This window comes from Salvelinus namaycush, unplaced genomic scaffold (assembly GCF_016432855.1).
Source record: "Salvelinus namaycush isolate Seneca unplaced genomic scaffold, SaNama_1.0 Scaffold1200, whole genome shotgun sequence".
NCBI lineage: Eukaryota > Metazoa > Chordata > Actinopteri > Salmoniformes > Salmonidae > Salvelinus > Salvelinus namaycush.
Window position 1 is genome coordinate 40,720 of NW_024057899.1, and position 19,627 is coordinate 60,346.

The 19,627-nt window shown below is 46.3% G+C and overlaps 1 protein-coding gene across 1 annotated transcript in view; it reads right to left on the reverse strand.

Annotated features, from left to right (window-relative positions):
* LOC120036086 (P protein-like) overlaps positions 1-19,627 on the reverse strand; it is a gene marked incomplete at its 3' end in the record, with an annotated part of 62,823 nt that overhangs the window by 38,620 nt on the left and 4,576 nt on the right. The window contains exons 3-4 of the mRNA XM_038982549.1: positions 8,436-8,533; positions 1,588-1,764 (exon numbers count right to left, since the gene is read on the reverse strand). Of these exons, the coding sequence (XP_038838477.1) occupies positions 1,588-1,764; positions 8,436-8,533 (275 nt within the window). The remainder of the gene's footprint in view (positions 1-1,587; positions 1,765-8,435; positions 8,534-19,627) is intronic.

Genomic DNA, 19,627 nt, shown 5'->3' on the forward strand with positions numbered 1-19,627 from the left:
TGAGAGGGCCCTAGTGGAGACAGCTGCTGAGAGGGCCCTAGTGCAGACAGCTGCTGAGAGGGCCTTAGTGGAGACAGCTGCTGAGAGGGCCCTAGTGGAGACAGCTGCTGAGAGGGCCCTAGTGGAGACAGCTGCTGAGAGGGCCCTAGTGGAGACAGCTGCTGAGAGGGCCCTAGTGGAGACAGCTGCCTAGAGGGCCCTAGTGGAGACAGCTGCTGAGAGGGCCCTAGAGGAGACAGCTGCTGAGAGGGCCCTAGAGGAGACAGCTGCTGAGAGGGCCCTAGTGGAGACAGCTGCCTAGAGGGCCCTAGTGGAGACAGCTGCCTAGAGGGCCCTAGTGGAGACAGCTGCTGAGAGGGCCCTAGTGGAGACAGCTACCGAGAGGGCCCTAGTGGAGACAGCTGTCTAGAGGGCCCTAGTGGAAACAGCTGTCTAGAGGGCCCTAGTGGAGACAGCTGCTGAGAGGGCCCTAGTGGAAACAGCTGTCTAGAGGGCCCTAGTGGAAACAGCTTTCTAGAGGGCCCTAGTGGAGACAGCTGTCTAGAGGGCCCTAGTGGAGACAGCTGTCTAGAGGGCCCTAGTGGAGACAGCTGCCTAGAGGGCCCTAGTGGAGACAGCTGTCTAGAGGGCCCTAGTGGAGACAGCTGCTGAGAGGGCCCTAGTGGAGACAGCTGCTGAGAGGGCCCTAGTGGAGACAGCTGCTGAGAGGGCCCTAGTGGAAACAGCTGTCTAGAGGGCCCTAGTGGAGACAGCTGTCTAGAGGGCCCTAGTGGAGACAGCTGTCTAGAGGGCCCTAGAGGAGACAGCTGCTGAGAGGGCCCTAGTGGAAACAGCTGTCTAGAGGGCCCTAGTGGAGACAGCTGCCGAGAGGGCCCTAGTGGAGACAGCTGCTGAGAGGGCCCTAGTGGAGACAGCTGCTGAGAGGGCCCTAGTGGAGACAGCTGCTGAGAGGGCCCTAGTGGAGACAGCTGCTGAGAGGGCCCTAGTGGAGACAGCTGCTGAGAGGGCCCTAGAGGAGACAGCAACTTCTGTACGGTGTAAGTACTGTAGCTGAATTAGTCTGTAAGCTATTTTCTCTTCATTTATAGACGTATTTTATATTTTATTTAGTTAGGTGTCTAGACTGACAGCCTGTACAGGTTCAGACCAATACACTCGTTTCTGTGTTGGTTTTTGTACACAGTTAATCATTTAACATTTCAAGTCTTTCTCATTTTAAAAATTTTGTGTGTTTTATGTTAACTGTTAATTTGTGATTGTTTATATCACTTGCTTTGGCAATGTTAACATTTTTTTCCCATGCCAATAAAGCCTATTATTTTAATTGAATTGAACTAACAGAGAGACAGAGACAGCAACAAAGACAGAGAGATGAGCTTTACCTCATGCTGTTGGAGAGTTTGAAGTTCAGGTGTAGGGGACAGCAACAAAGACAGAGATGAGCTTTACCTCATGCTGTTGGAGAGTTTGACGTTTAGGTGTAGGAGACAGCAACAAAGACAGAGAGATGAGCTTTACCTCATGCTGTTGGAGAGTTTGAAGTTTAGGTGTAGGAGACAGCAACAAAGACAGAGAGATGAGCTTTACCTCATGCTGTTGGACAGTTTGAAGTTTAGGTGTACGTCCAGAGGGTCTTTCTCTGTGGAGGAGGATCGTGACAGGGACAGGCTAGTGACCTCACTCCCCAGACGACACCTCCTATCCAGCTCCAAACTGCTGTTATCCCATGTCTCCTCGCCCTCATACAGGGTCATGTACGTTATACTGGAACATATAGGTAATAATACAGGTTATTAACAGTTGTCCCATGTCTCCTCGCCCTCATACAGGGTCATGTACATTATACTGGAACATATAGGTAATAATACAGGTTATTAACAGTTGTCCCATGTCTCATCGCCCCTCATGCAGTGTCAAGTACGTTATACTGGAACATATAGGTAATAATACAGGTTATTAACAGTTGTCCCATGTCTCCTCGCCCTCATACAGGGTCATGTACATTATACTGGAACATATAGGTAATAATACAGGTTATTAACAGTTGTCCCATGTCTCATCCCCCTCATGCAGTGTCAAGTACGTTATACTGGAACATATAGGTAATAATACAGGTTATTAACAGTTGTCCCATGTCTCCTCGCCCTCATACAGTGTCAAGTACGTTATACTGGAACATATCGATAATGCTAACGATAATGCTAAAGGTTATTAGCTGTTGTCCCATACAGCAACATGTACGTTATACTGGAAACATAATACAAATTAATGAATTAATCAATACTGGAAATCGCATAGACAACAATCACTGTGAATGAATCAATGATCAATCAATCACTGGGAATGAATCAATGATCAATCAATCACTGGGAATGAATCAATGATCAATCAATCACTGGGAATGAATCAATGATCAATCAATCACTGGGAATGAATCAATGATCAATCAATCACTGGGAATGAATCAATGATCAATCAATCACAGGGAATGAATCAATGATCAATCAATCACAGGGAATGAATCAATGATCAATCAATCACTGGGAATGAATCAATGATCAATCAATCACAGGGAATGAATCAATGATCAATCAATCACTGGGAATGAATCAATGATCAATCAATCACAGGGAATGAATCAATGATCAATCAATCACTGGGAATGCATCAATGATCAATCAATCACAGGGAATGAATCAATGATCAATCAATCACTGGGAATGAATCAATGATCAATCAATCACAGGGAATGAATCAATGATCAATCAATCACAGGGAAAGCACTGAATGCAAATTCAACACAACACACGGTCCCAGTTATCTGTACAACAGATCTATAATAATCTACAACACATCTATAATCTACAACACATCTATAATAATGTACAACACATCTATAATAATATACAACACATCTATAATGTACAACACATCTATAATAATGTACAACACATCTATAATAATGTACAACACATCTATAATGTACAACACATCTATAATAATGTACAACACATCTATAATAATGTACAACACATCTATAATAATATACAACACATCTATAATAATATACAACACATCTATAATAATATACAACAGATCTATAATAATATACAACACATCTATAATAATGTACAACACATCTATAATAATATACAACACATCTATAATGTACAACACATCTATAATAATGTACAACACATCTATAATAATGTACAACACATCTATAATAATATACAACACATCTATAATAATATACAACACATCTATAATAATATACAACACATCTATAATAATATACAACACATCTATAATAATATACAACACATCTATAATAATATACAACAGATCTATAATAATATACAACAGATCTATAATAATATACAACACATCTATAATAATATACAACAGATCTATAATAATATACAACAGATCTATAATAATATACAACAGATCTATAATAATATACAACACATCTATAATAATATACAACAGATCTATAATAATATACAACACATCTATAATAATGTACAACACATCTATAATAATCTACAACACATCTATAATCTACAACACATCTATAATAATCTACAACACATCTATAATAATGTACAACACATCTATAATAATGTACAACAGATCTATAATAATGTACAACACATCTATAATCTACAACACATCTATAATAATATACAACAGATCTATAACGTACAACACATCTATAATGTACAACACATCTATAATCTACAACACATCTATAATAATGTACAACACATCTATAATAATATACAACACATCTATAATAACGTACAACACATCTATAATAATGTACAACACATCTATAATCTACAACACATCTATAATAATATACAACACATCTATAATAATATACAACACATCTATAATAATGTACAACACATCTATAATAATGTACAACACATCTATAATAATCTACAACAGATCTATAATAATGTACAACACATCTATAATAATGTACAACACATCTATAATAATGTACAACACATCTATAATAATATACAACAGATCTATAATAATATACAACACATCTATAATCTACAACACATCTATAATAATATACAACACATCTATAATAATCTACAACAGATCTATAATAATGTACAACACATCTATAATAATATACAACACATCTATAATATACAACACATCTATAATAATCTACAACACATCTATAATAATGTACAACACATCTATAATAATATACAACACATCTATAATAATGTACAACAGATCTATAATAATGTACAACACATCTATAATAATGTACAACACATCTATAATAATGTACAACACATCTATAATAATGTACAACACATCTATAATAATATACAACACATCTATAATAATCTACAACAGATCTATAATAATGTACAACACATCTATAATAATCTACAACAGATCTATAATAATATACAACACATCTATAATAATCTACAACAGATCTATAATAATGTACAACACATCTATAATCTACAACACATCTATAATAATGTACAACAGATCTATAATAATATACAACACATCTATAATCTACAACACATCTATAATAATGTACAACAGATCTATAATAATATACAACACATCTATAATCTACAACACATCTATAATAATGTACAACAGATCTATAACGTACAACACATCTATAATGTACAACACATCTATAATCTACAACAGATCTATAATAATATACAACACATCTATAATCTACAACACATCTATAATAATCTACAACACATCTATAATAATGTACAACACATCTATAATAATGTACAACAGATCTATAATAATGTACAACACATCTATAATCTACAACACATCTATAATAATGTACAACAGATCTATAACGTACAACACATCTATAATGTACAACACATCTATAATCTACAACAGATCTATAATAATATACAACACATCTATAATCTACAACACATCTATAATAATCTACAACACATCTATAATAATGTACAACACATCTATAATCTACAACACATCTATAATAATGTACAACACATCTATAATAATGTACAACAGATCTATAATAATGTACAACACATCTATAATAATGTACAACAGATCTATAATAATGTACAACAGATCTATAATAATGTACAACAGATCTATAATAATGTACAACACATCTATAATAATGTACAACAGATCTATAATAATGTACAACACATCTATAATAATGTACAACACATCTATAATAATGTACAACAGATCTATAATAATGTACAACACATCTATAATAATGTACAACACATCTATAATAATCTACAACACATCTATAATAATGTACAACAGATCTATAATAATATACAACACATCTATAATAATCTACAACACATCTATAATAATGTACAACAGATCTATAATAATATACAACACATCTATAATAATATACAACCCATCTATAATAATGTACAACACATCTATAATAATGTACAACAGATCTATAATATACAACACATCTATAATAATGTACAACACATCTATAATAATATACAACAGATCTATAATAATATACAACACATCTATAATGTACAACACATCTATAATCTACAACACATCTATAATAATGTACAACACATCTATAATAATGTACAACAGATCTATAATAATGTACAACACATCTATAATAATGTACAACAGATCTATAATAATGTACAACAGATCTATAATAATGTACAACACATCTATAATAATGTACAACAGATCTATAATAATGTACAACACATCTATAATAATGTACAACACATCTATAATAATGTACAACACATCTATAATAATGTACAACACATCTATAATAATGTACAACACATCTATAATAATATACAACATATCTATAATAATGTACAACAGATCTACACTGACACTGTATAGTGTATATTGATGTGTCTAGTGATGTGTATAGTGTCTAGTGATGTGTATTGCGTTTTGTTTTACCCATGGTATACGGTCTGATATACCACAGCTGTCAGCCAATCAACATTCATTTCCACCAGTTTATAATGATGTGTATAATGATGTGTATAGTTTAGATTGATGTGTATTCGACGCATCTACAGGGCTCATCTGCAAAAGAGACCTGTCAAAATAAAGGTTCATTATTTTATTTATTTTACATTTTGATGTCTAATTTTTTAGATTTGATGGCTGTTGCAGCTGAGAACGAAACTTGTATGGACACAATGAGAGGGACTTAATAACATGGAGACAACCACTGTTATTTATTATATTCCTGGGAGCTTTTTCACTCCTTCAGCATGTGCATTGCCTTCGGAAAGTATTCAGACCCCTTGACCTTTTCCACATTTTGTCACATTACAGCCTTATTCTAAAATGGATTAAATAGTTTTTTCCCCTCATCAATCTACACACAGTACTTTGTACTTAGTACTTAGTTGAAGCACCTTTGGCAGCGATTACAGCCTAGAAAATTCTTGGGTATGACGCTACAAGCTTGGCACACTTGCATTTGGGGACTTTCTCCCATTCTTCTCTGCAGATCCTCTCAAGCTCTGCTCAAGGTTGGATGGGAAGTGTCGCTGCACAGCTATTTAAATCCAGGCTGAGCCACTCAAGGACATTCAGAGACTTGTCCTGAAGCCACTCCTGCGTTTTCTTGGCTGTGTGCTTAGGGTCGTTGTCCTGTTTGAAGATTAACCTTTGCCCCAGTCTAAGGTCCTGAGCACTCTGGAGCAGGTTTTTATCAAGGATCTCTCTCTGTACTTTGCTCCATTCATCTTTCCCTCAACCCTGACTAGTCCCACCACATCATGTTGCTAACACCACCAAGCTTCACCGTAGGGATGGTGCCAGGTTTCCTCCAGACGTGATGCTTGGCGTTCAGGCCAAATAGTTAAGTGTTGGTTTCATCAGACCAGAGAATCTTGTTTCTCATGGTCTGAGAGTACTTTAGGTGCCTTTTGGCAAACTCCAAGCGGATGGTCATGTGCCTTTTACTGAGGAATGGCTTCCATCTGGCCACTCTACCATAAGGCCCGATTGGTGGAGTTCTGCAGAGATGGTTGTCCTTCTGGAAGGTTCTCCCATCTCCACAGAGGAACTCTGGAGCTGTCAGAGTGGCCATCGGGTTCTTGGTCACCTCCCTGACCAAGACCCCTCTCCCCCGATTGCTCAGTTTGGCCGGGCGGCCAGCACTAGGAAGAGTCTTGGTGGTTCCAAACTTCTTCCATTTAAGAATGATGGAGGCCTGGGTTCAAGCCCAGGCTCTATCGCAGCCAGCCGCGACCGGGAGGCTCATGGGGCGGCGCACAATTGGCCCAGCGTCGTCCGGGTTAGGGGAGGGTTTGGCCGGCAGGGATATCCTTGTCTCATCGCGCACTAGCGACTCCTGTGGCGGGCCAGGCGCAGTGCACGCTGACACGGTCGCCAGTTGTATGGTGTTTCCTCCGACACATTGGTATGGCTGGCTTCCGGGTTGGATGGCATTGTGTCAAGAAGCAGTGCGGTTGGGTTGGGTTGTGTTTCAGAGGACGCATGGCTCTCGACCTTCGCCTCTCCCGAGTCCGTACGGGAGTTGCAGCGATGAGACAAGACTGTAACCACTACCAATTGAATACCACGAAATTGGGGAGAAAAAAGGGGTGAAAAACACAAAAAAATATATATATTTAAAAAAGGATGGAGGCCATTGTTTTCTTGGGGGACCTTCAATGCTGCAGAAATGTTTTGGTACCCTTCCCCAGATCTGTGCCTCAACACAATCCTCTCCGAGCGCTACGGACAATTCCTTCGACCTCATGGCTTGGTTTTTGCTCTGACATGCACTGTCAACTGTGGGACCTTATATAGACAGGTGTGTGCCTTTCTAAATCATGTCCAATCAATTGAATGTACCACAGGTGGACTCCAAGTTGTAGAAACATCTCATGGATGCTCAATTTCGAGTCTCATAGCAAAGGGTCTGAATACTTATCTAAATAAAGGTATTTCTGCTTTTAATATTAATACATTTGCAAAAATGTCTAAAAACCTGTTTTCGCCTTGTCATTAAGGGGTATTGTGTCTAGATTGATGAGGAAAATGTTTTATTTAATCAATTTTAGAATAAGGATAAATGTGGAAAAAGTCAAGGGGTCTGAATTCTTTCCGAATGCACTGCACATGTACGGTAGAACCTCATCTGCACTGTATCTAGCCACCATGACATGAGTAGTCCTCTGCAATCACAAAGAGGAACATTTTACACATATCACCTAGAAGTTGAATAGAAGCTGGGTCGTTTAGGAGAAGAATATTAGGTATTTATCTCCATTTGTTAAAATGTATGCATGTGCACCTCAATTGTATACAATTCAACATACGTAGCTCGCTACATAACTGCTGTGATATCAAAGGCTCTTTCTGAGAACCAACAAAACCCCCTAATTTACCTGTCATCTTGGGAGAATCTGATGAGGGGAGATCTCTCTGTGTGGTTGGAGTTGGTCCGGTCGGTGTTTCCCTTCAGAAAGTTGACCATACTGAAGGTCTGTCTGGAGAACAAATACAAAAAACCGAAGTGTCAACTGAAGTGAAGAAAACAAGTTCAAAGTTGAACCCGTCAGTTTGATGCTCAGACTTTCATCAGAAAAGTGAAAACAGTGCAGACTTTTATGGTGAACTTTAACCTGTCTGTTACATGGGAGGTCCGGGGGGTTGGCCTGTCTGTTACATGGGAGGTCCGGGGTTGGCCTGTCTGTTACATGGGAGGTCCGGGGTTGGCCTGTCTGTTACATGGGAGGTCCGGGGTTGGCCTGTCTGTTACATGGGAGGTCCGGGGTTGGCCTGTCTGTTACATGGGAGGTCCGGGGGGTTGGCCTGTCTGTTACATGGGAGGTCCGGGGTTGGCCTGTCTGTTACATGGGAGGTCCGGGGGTTGGCCTGTCTGTTACATGGGAGGTCCGGGGGTTGGCTTGTCTGTTACATGGGAGGTCCGGGGGTTGGCCTGTCTGTTACATGGGAGGTCCGGGGTTGGCCTGTCTGTTACATGGGAGGTCCGGGGGTTGGCCTGTCTGTTACATGGGAGGTCCGGGGGTTGGCCTGTCTGTTACATGGGAGGTCCGGGGTTGGCCTGTCTGTTACATGGGAGGTCCGGGGGGTTGGCCTGTCTGTTACATGGGAGGTCCGGGGTTGGCCTGTCTGTTACATGGGAGGTCCGGGGTTGGCCTGTCTGTTACATGGGAGGTCCGGGGGGTTGGCCTGTCTGTTACATGGGAGGTCCGGGGTTGGCCTGTCTGTTACATGGGAGGTCCGGGGTTGGCCTGTCTGTTACATGGGAGGTCCGGGGTTGGCCTGTCTGTTACATGGGAGGTCCGGGGTTGGCCTGTCTGTTACATGGGAGGTCCGGGGGTTGGCCTGTCTGTTACATGGGAGGTCCGGGGTTGGCCTGTCTGTTACATGGGAGGTCCGGGGGGTTGGCCTGTCTGTTACATGGGAGGTCCGGGGTTGGCCTGTCTGTTACATGGGAGGTCGGGGGTTGGCCTGTCTGTTACATGGGAGGTCCGGGGGGTTGGCCTGTCTGTTACATGGGAGGTCCGGGGTTGGCCTGTCTGTTACATGGGAGGTCCGGGGTTGGCCTGTCTGTTACATGGGAGGTCCGGGGGTTGGCCTGTCTGTTACATGGGAGGTCCGGGGGTTGGCCTGTCTGTTACATGGGAGGTCCGGGGGTTGGCCTGTCTGTTACATGGGAGGTCCGGGGTTGGCCTGTCTGTTACATGGGAGGTCCGGGGGTTGGCCTGTCTGTTACATGGGAGGTCCGGGGGTTGGCCTGTCTGTTACATGGGAGGTCCGGGGTTGGCCTGTCTGTTACATGGGAGGTCCGGGGGGTTGGCCTGTCTGTTACATGGGAGGTCCGGGGTTGGCCTGTCTGTTACATGGGAGGTCCGGGGTTGGCCTGTCTGTTACATGGGAGGTCCGGGGGGTTGGCCTGTCTGTTACATGGGAGGTCCGGGGTTGGCCTGTCTGTTACATGGGAGGTCCGGGGTTGGCCTGTCTGTTACATGGGAGGTCCGGGGTTGGCCTGTCTGTTACATGGGAGGTCCGGGGTTGGCCTGTCTGTTACATGGGAGGTCCGGGGGTTGGCCTGTCTGTTACATGGGAGGTCCGGGGTTGGCCTGTCTGTTACATGGGAGGTCCGGGGGGTTGGCCTGTCTGTTACATGGGAGGTCCGGGGTTGGCCTGTCTGTTACATGGGAGGTCGGGGGTTGGCCTGTCTGTTACATGGGAGGTCCGGGGGGTTGGCCTGTCTGTTACATGGGAGGTCCGGGGTTGGCCTGTCTGTTACATGGGAGGTCCGGGGTTGGCCTGTCTGTTACATGGGAGGTCCGGGGTTGGCCTGTCTGTTACATGGGAGGTCCGGGGTTGGCCTGTCTGTTACATGGGAGGTCCGGGGTTGGCCTGTCTGTTACATGGGAGGTCCGGGGGGTTGGCCTGTCTGTTACATGGGAGGTCCGGGGTTGGCCTGTCTGTTACATGGGAGGTCCGGGGTTGGCCTGTCTGTTACATGGGAGGTCCGGGGGGTTGGCCTGTCTGTTACATGGGAGGTCCGGGGTTGGCCTATCTGTTACATGGGAGGTCCGGGGTTGGCCTGTCTGTTACATGGGAGGTCCGGGGTTGGCCTGTCTGTTACATGGGAGGTCCGGGGTTGGCCTGTCTGTTACATGGGAGGTCCGGGGTTGGCCTGTCTGTTACATGGGAGGTCCGGGGTTGGCCTGTCTGTTACATGGGAGGTCCGGGGTTGGCCTGTCTGTTACATGGGAGGTCCGGGGTTGGCCTGTCTGTTACATGGGAGGTCCGGGGGTTGGCCCCCTATAGCACAAGTCATTAGCACATGGCAAAATGTATAGACAGGAAATTAGCATTAAAACTGCAACATTTTCTGTCATCCTCATAAAAACAGCATGGTGAGCTATGAAAAAAATCATTCTCTGCCCCAAGGAAAAGCTGTAGAAATGCGGGAAATTAACTTTAAAATGAAAAATATCAGTGTGTAGAGTCCTGTCAGTGTGTAGAGTCCTGTCAGTGTGTAGAGTCCTGTCAGAGTCCTGTCAGTGTGTAGAGTCCTGTCAGTGTGTAGAGTCCTGTCAGTGTGTAGAGTCCTGTCAGTGTGTAGAGTCCTGTCAGAGTCCTGTCAGTGTGTAGAGTCCTGTCAGTGTGTAGAGTCCTGTCAGTGTGTAGAGTCCTGTCAGTGTGTAGAGTCCTGTCAGTGTGTAGAGTCCTGTCAGAGTCCTGTCAGTGTGTAGAGTCCTGTCAGTGTGTAGAGTCCTGTCAGAGTGTAGAGTCCTGTCAGTGTGTAGAGTCCTGTCAGTGTGTAGAGTCCTGTCAGTGTGTAGAGTCCTGTCAGAGTGTAGAGTCCTGTCAGTGTGTAGAGTCCTGTCAGTGTGTAGAGTCCTGTCAGTGTGTAGAGTCCTGTCAGTGTGTAGAGTCCTGTCAGTGTGTAGAGTCCTGTCAGTGTGTAGAGCCCTGTCAGTGTGTAGAGCCCTGTCAGTGTGCAAAACATTTCAAATTTAAGAATAATATATAACAGTCAACTCAGATAGTCAGTTTAGCCATTATGTTAGCTATTTAGTAGTCTCATGCCTGATATAGAGGTCCTGGATGGCAGGGAGCTCGGCCCCAGTGATGTACTGGGCTGTCCACACCACCATCTGGTATAGAGGTCCCGGATGGCAGGGAGCTCAGCCCCAGTGATGTACTGGGCTGTCCACACCACCACCTGATATAGAGGTCCTGGATGGCAGGGAGCTCAGCCCCAGTGATGTACTGGGCTGTCCACACCACCATCTGGTATAGAGGTCCCGGATGGCAGGGAGCTCAGCCCCAGTGATGTACTGGGCTGTCCACACCACCACCTGATATAGAGGTCCTGGATGGCAGGGAGCTCGGCCCCAGTGATTTACTGGGCTGTCCACACCACCACCTGATATAGAGGTCCTGGATGGCAGGGAGCTCGGCCCCAGTGATGTACTGGGCTGTCCACACCACCACCTGATATAGAGGTCCTGGATGGCAGGGAGCTTGGCCCCAGTGATGTACTGGGCTGTCCACACCACCACCTGATATAGAGGTCCTGGATGGCAGGGAGCTCGGCCCCAGTGATGTACTGGGCTGTCCTCACCACCTGATATAGAGGTCCTGGATGGCAGGGAGCTCGGCCCCAGTGATGTACTGGGCTGTCCCCACCCTCTGGTATAGAGGTCCTAGATGGCAGGGAGCTCAGCCCCAGTGATGTACTGGGCTGTCCTCACCACCTGGTATAGAGGTCCTGGATGGCAGGGAGCTCGGCCCCAGTGATGTACTGGGCTGTCCACACCACCATCTGGTATAGAGGTCCTGGATGGCAGGGAGCTCGGGCCCAGTTATGTATTGGGCTGTCCACACCACCACCTGATAGAGGTCCTGGATGGCAGGGAGCTCGGCCCCAGTGATGTACTGGGCTGTCCACACCACCACCTGATATAGAGGTCCTGGATGGCAGGGAGCTCAGCCCCAGTGATGTACTGGGCTGTCCACACCACCATCTGGTATAGAGGTCCCGGATGGCAGGGAGCTCAGCCCCAGTGATGTACTGGGCTGTCCACACCACCACCTGATATAGAGGTCCTGGATGGCAGGGAGCTCGGCCCCAGTGATGTACTGGGCTGTCCACACCACCATCTGGTATAGAGGTCCTGGATGGCAGGGAGCTCGGCCCCAGTGATTTACTGGGCTGTCCACACCACCACCTGATATAGAGGTCCCGGATGGCATGGAGCTCGGCCCCAGTGATGTACTGGGCTGTCCACACCACCACCTGATATAGAGGTCCTGGATGGCAGGGAGCTCGGCCCCAGTGATGTACTGGGCTGTCCTCACCACCTGATATAGAGGTCCTGGATGGCAGGGAGCTCGGCCCCAGTGATGTACTGGGCTGTCCACACCACCACCTGATATAGAGGTCCTGGATGGCAGGGAGCTCAGCCCCAGTGATTTACTGGGCTGTCCTCACCACCTGATATAGAGGTCCTGGATGGCAGGGAGCTCAGCCCCAGTGATTTACTGGGCTGTCTGCACCACCACCTGATATAGAGGTCCTGGATGGCAGGGAGCTCAGCCCCAGTGATGTACTGGGCTGTCCATACCACCATCTGGTATAGAGGTCCTGGATGGCAGGGAGCTCGGCCCCAGTGATGTACTGGGCTGTCCCCACCACCTGATATAGAGGTCCTGGATGGCAGGGAGCTCGGCCCCAGTGATGTACTGGGCTGTCCACACCACCACCTGGTATAGAGGTCCTGGATGGCAGGGAGTTCGGCCCCAGTGATGTACTGGGCTGTCCCCACCCTCTGGTATAGAGGTCCTGGATGGCAGGGGGCTCGGCCCCAGTGATGTACTGGGCTGTCCCCACCACCACCTGATATAGAGGTCCTAGATGGCAGGGAGCTCAGCCCCAGTGATGTACTGGGCTGTCCCCACCACCGCCTGGTATAGAGGTCCTGGATGGCATGGAGCTCGGCCCCAGTGATGTACTGGGCTGTCCTCACCACCTGATATAGAGGTCCTGGATGGCAGGGAGCTCGGCCCCAGTGATGTACTGGGCTGTCCTCACCACCCTCTGGTATAGAGGTCCTGGATGGCATGGAGCTCGGCCCCAGTGATGTACTGGGCTGTCCACACCACCACCTGATATAGAGGTCCTGGATGGCAGGGAGCTCGGCCCCAGTGATGTACTGGGCTGTCCTCACCACCGCCTGGTATAGAGGTCCTGGATGGCATGGAGCTCGGCCCCAGTGATGTACTGGGCTGTCCACACCACCGCCTGGTATAGAGGTCCTGGATGGCATGGAGCTCGGCCCCAGTGATGTACTGGGCTGTCCACACCACCACCTGATATAGAGGTCCTGGATGGCAGGGAGCTCGGCCCCAGTGATGTACTGGGCTGTCCTCACCACCTGATATAGAGGTCCTGGATGGCAGGGAGCTCGGCCCCAGTGATGTACTGGGCTGTCTGCACCACCCTCTGTAGTGCAATGCAATCAAGGGCAGTGCTGTTGCCATACCAAGCAGTAATGCAGCCAGTCAAGATGTACTCAATGGTTTAGCTGTAGGTAATTCTGATGACCATTTCTCAATGCAGCGATTCAGTGGTACTTCCTGTTTGAGCTTCTTCTTGTCAACAGGAAGCAGGAGTACGGAGTAATGATCCGATTTGCCGAATGGCGGACGAGGGAGGGCCTTGTACGCTTGCTTGTGGGTAGAGTAACAGTGGTCTAGGACTTTATCTCCCCTAGTGACGAAGAAGACGTGTTGATGGCATCACGTCTTAACGACACGGAATTAAAATCGCCGGCGACAAGGCAGCCTCCAGATGTAAGTGTTCCTTTTTGTTTATAGCGTTGTACAGTTGGTACAAGTTGTACAGTGCCGGCTTGTTAAATTCCTTGGTGAAATGTATACAACGGGCATGATAACAGCTGAAAACGGGAGGTAGAAGGGTTGGCACTTGCCCATCAGTTATTCCAAGATGGGTGAACAATAGGTCGAGAGGTGGCCGGTTTTTCTCTCACCTTAATGTCGGCATGAATCTCGCCTTAATCCTCTCGGATATCCCAATAATTGGGTCGGAATTAAAGAAAAAGCAGATGAGTCGAAGTTGAAGTCGGAATTGGGGTAAGTAACTGCCAAATTGACGTTTAAAAGTTCTTGCCGGTTTATCTTTTAATGGGCAGGACGGTAGCGTCCCACCTCGACAACATCCGGTGAAATTGCAGAGCGCAAAATTCAAAATATAGAAATACTCCTAATAAACATTCATAAAACATACAAGTGTTATACATCGGTTTAAAGATGAACTTCTTGTTAATCCAGCAGCTGTGTCAGATTTCAAAAAGACTTTACGGCGAAAGCATACTTCTCAGAAAATCGGCTATGTACTGTATAGGGAATAGGGCTCTGGTCTATAGTAGTGCACTATATAGGGAATAGGGCTCTGGTCTATAGTAGTGCACTACATAGGGAATAGTGTGCCATTCGGAATGTAAACAGCGTCACACTCAGAGATCAAATATCTCCTGACACATTTCATCATGTGCAGGTCTGCCTCCGTCTGGCTCTGATCGTAAAAACCTAAATTCCAGAGTTAAATCCCAACAATGTGAAAACAACCACAGGCCTGAGATTAGCCCCCCCCAGCCCCCCCCCCCCCCCCCGCCAACACGCACTCTCCCTCTCTCTGAATACTGTGAATACTTACTGTCTGTTCTCCATCACTTTACACAGAGATCACACTAGGAATCTCTGACTCGATGGTTCAACAACTATCTAGTCTATGTTCTCCTTAACCCTCAAACTACAGACTGGGGTTATTATTGGGGAATATTTGTGACGATAGCCCCAAAGGTGATTTATTCCATTCTTTAAAATCCTGACTTTGACATAAACCTTGTTCTTAATAAATGTAAATCATTATTTAGTGTTTCTGTATCAACATGGACTTTTAAACACATTGCAAAAAAACACTGAATTCTGCCTGGTAATTTGAGAGACAGGAACTTGAATCTAGGTTTCCCTGGAGACATAATAACAAGTGATCCATAACCCAACAGGGTGGAAGGGGACCTGTATCAGGGATCCATAACAGGGTGGAGGAGGACCTGTATCAGGGATCCATAACCCAACAGGGTGGAAGGGGACCTGTATCAGGGATCCATAACAGGGTGGAGGAGGACCTGTATCAGGGATCCATAACAGGGTGGAGGAGGACCTGTATCAGGGATCCATAACAGGGTGGAGGAGGACCTGTATCAGGGATCCATAACAGGGTGGAGGAGGACCTGTATCAGGGATCCATAACCCAACAGGGTGGAAGGGGACCTGTATCAGGGATCCATAACAGGGTGGAGGAGGACCTGTATCAGGGATCCATAACAGGGTGGAGGAGGACCTGTATCAGGGATCCATAACCCAACAGGGTGGAAGGGGACCTGTATCAGGGATCCATAACAGGGTGGAGGAGGACCTGTATCAGGGATCCATAACAGGGTGGAGGAGGACCTGTATCAGGGATCCATAACAGGGTGGAGGGGGACCTGTATCAGGGATCCATAACAGGGTGGAAGAGGACCTGTATCAGGGATCCATAACAGGGTGGAGGAGGACCTGTATCAGGGATCCATAACAGGGTGGAGGGGGACCTGTATCAGGGATCCATAACAGGGTGGAGGGGGACCTGTATCAGGGATCCATAACAGGGTGGAGGAGGACCTGTATCAGGGATCCATAACAGGGTGGAGGAGGACCTGTATCAGGGATCCATAACCCAACAGGGTGGAAGGGGACCTGTATCAGGGATCCATAACAGGGTGGAGGAGGACCTGTATCAGGGATCCATAACAGGGTGGAGGAGGACCTGTATCAGGGATCCATAACAGGGTGGAGGAGGACCTGTATCAGGGATCCATAACAGGGTGGAGGAGGACCTGTATCAGGGATCCATAACAGGGGGGAGGAGGACCTGTATCAGGGATCCATAACAGGGTGGAGGAGGACCTGTATCAGGGATCCATAACAGGGTGGAGGAGGACCTGTATCAGGGATCCATAACAGGGTGGAGGAGGACCTGTATCAGGGATCCATAACAGGGTGGAGGAGGACCTGTATCAGGGATCCATAACAGGGTGGAGGAGGACCTGTATCAGGGATCCATAACAGGGTGGAGGAGGACCTGTATCAGGGATCCATAACAGGGTGGAGGAGGACCTGTATCAGGGATCCATAACAGGGTGGAAGGGGACCTGTATCAGGGATCCATAACAGGGTGGAGGAGGACCTGTATCAGGGATCCATAACAGGGTGGAGGAGGCCCTGTATCAGGGATCCATAACAGGGTGGAGGAGGACCTGTATCAGGGATCCATAACAGGGTGGAGGAGGACCTGTATCAGGGATCCATAACAGGGTGGAGGAGGACCTGTATCAGGGATCCATAACAGGGTGGAGGAGGACCTGTATCAGGGATCCATAACAGGGTGGAGGAGGACCTGTATCAGGGATCCATAACAGGGTGGAGGAGGACCTGTATCAGGGATCCATAACAGGGTGGAGGAGGACCTGTATCAGGGATCCATAACAGGGTGGAGGGGGACCTGTATCAGGGATCCATAGCAGGGTGGAGGAGGACCTGTATCAGGGATCCATAACAGGGTGGAGGAGGACCTGTATCAGGGATCCATAACAGGGTGGAGGAGGACCTGTATCAGGGATCCATAACAGGGTGGAGGAGGACCTGTATCAGGGATCCATAACAGGGTGGAGGAGGACCTGTATCAGGGATCCATAACAGGGTGGAGGAGGACCTGTATCAGGGATCCATAACAGGGTGGAGGAGGACCTGTATCAGGGATCCATAACAGGGTGGAGGAGGACCTGTATCAGGGATCCATAACAGGGTGGAGGGGGACCTGTATCAGGGATCCATAGCAGGGTGGAGGAGGACCTGTATCAGGGATCCATAACAGGGTGGAGGAGGACCTGTATCAGGGATCCATAACAGGGTGGAGGGGGACCTGTATCAGGGATCCATAATCCCTCTGTTCTCCTATGTCCAGTGGGGGAGGGGAGCCCACTGACAGAGTTAGTCTCTGCCCGACAGATCACAGATGGATGACCATATGGAGCACCATTTCGTCCTAATATTGACATATTTGTTAATTCCATTCTTTTACTTCTAGATTTGTGAATTGTTAGATACTACTGCACTGTTGTAGCTAGGAACACAAGGATTTCACTACACCCGCAATAACATCTGCTAAATATATGTTTGTGACCAATACCACTCCCATTGTTCCACTAGCAGCGATGCTAATGCTGGCTGTGGGGTAAATAAAGAATACTAAGCCATATTTTTGGTAATTGTCTCTCAGGATCAACGGATGAATCCCTTTTTGTCAATAAAATGAAGTATATTTTAAATGTTGGTGTACTGCCCACTTTAAATGTATTTTTTACCACAAGAATATGACAAATAAATCTACAATCGAATGATGGTACAGTAAATCAGCTTTTTAGTACTAATGTACTTTGGGAAAAAGATACACATTATATAAGGGCTCCACATTTTTGCTAAAATAACAGATTGTTTAGGATATTTTATTTTATTTCAGATATTATTTACATATCTAATGATGTTTTGATGAGAACAAAGTTGATATTTTGCTATGATTGTTGCTCTGGTCATACTTTACTTGGATAGTCTGGATTTTCCATGCACTACAGCAGTGCAACCTTTTCTGAGTCAAGATCAGAACCTTCTGAGTCAAGATCAGAACCTTCTGAGTCAAAATCAGAACCTTCTGAGTCAAAATCAGAACCTTCTGAGTCAAGATCAGAACCTTCTGAGTCAAAATCAGAACCTTCTGAGTCAAGATCAGAACCTTCTGAGTCAAAATCAGAACCTTCTGAGTCAAAATCAGAACCTTCTGAGTCAAAATCAGAACCTTCTGAGTCAAGATCAGAACCTTCTGAGTCAAGATCAGAACCTTCTGAGTCAAAATCAGAACCTTCTGAGTCAAGATCAGAACCTTCTGAGTCAAAATCAGAACCTTCTGAGTCAAAATCAGAACCTTCTGAGTCAAAATCAGAACCTTCTGAGTCAAAATCAGAACCTTCTGAGTCAAAATCAGAACCTTCTGAGTCAAAATGCAAGCCGAGATCTGTCACACCCTGATCAGTTTCACCTGTCTTTGTGCTTGTCTCAACTCCCCTCCAGGTGACGCCCATCTTACTCATTATCCCCAGTGTATTTATACCTGTGTTCTCTGTTTGTCTGTTGCCAGTTTGTCTCGTCAGGTCTTACCAGCGTGTTTTCCCATCTCCCTGCTTTCTCAAGTTCTGTTTCCTAGTTTCCCCGGTTCTGACCATTCTGCTGCCCTGACCCCGAGCCTGCATGCTGTTCGGTACCTTATTGACTCTGCCCTGGATTACGGACCTCTGCCTGCCTTTGACCTGTCTTTTGCCTGCCTCCTGTTTGGGTCAATAAACATCTGTGACTCTCTGTGACTCTGTCTGCATCTGGGTCTCATCCTGAGTTTTGATAGTACGAACTGGCCATGACTGACCCAGCAGACTCAGACCAGCTCCACAATGCTGTCTCCCTGCAAGGGGCCACCATTGGAAGACACAAGGAGTTACTGCAATGTCTTATAGAGGGACTCCATACCCTGGCTGAACGCCACGACCAGGCATCCGCAGATTCCCCACTGGGCAGCTGGTCACACACGTAATCTCTCAGCCTACCCTAGTGTCCCGAGAACCCCAGATAACCAGATGTTTGTGCCTGACGCTGTCCGCTCCTTGGTCCTGGAGTGGGCCCACTACTCCACGATTGCCTGCCACCTGGGCTCCCATTGGACCCTGGCCTATGTGCGACAACGCTTTTGGTGGCCTACCATGGTCCCGGACTTCTCCGCGTTCGCCGCCACCTGCACGGTTTGTGCGCAGAACAAGGCACCTTCGGCTGGTCTTCTTCAACCACTGCCTGTCCCTCACCGTCCCTGGTCTCACATATCCCTGGACTTCGTCACGGGTATTCTCCCATCTGATGGCAACAA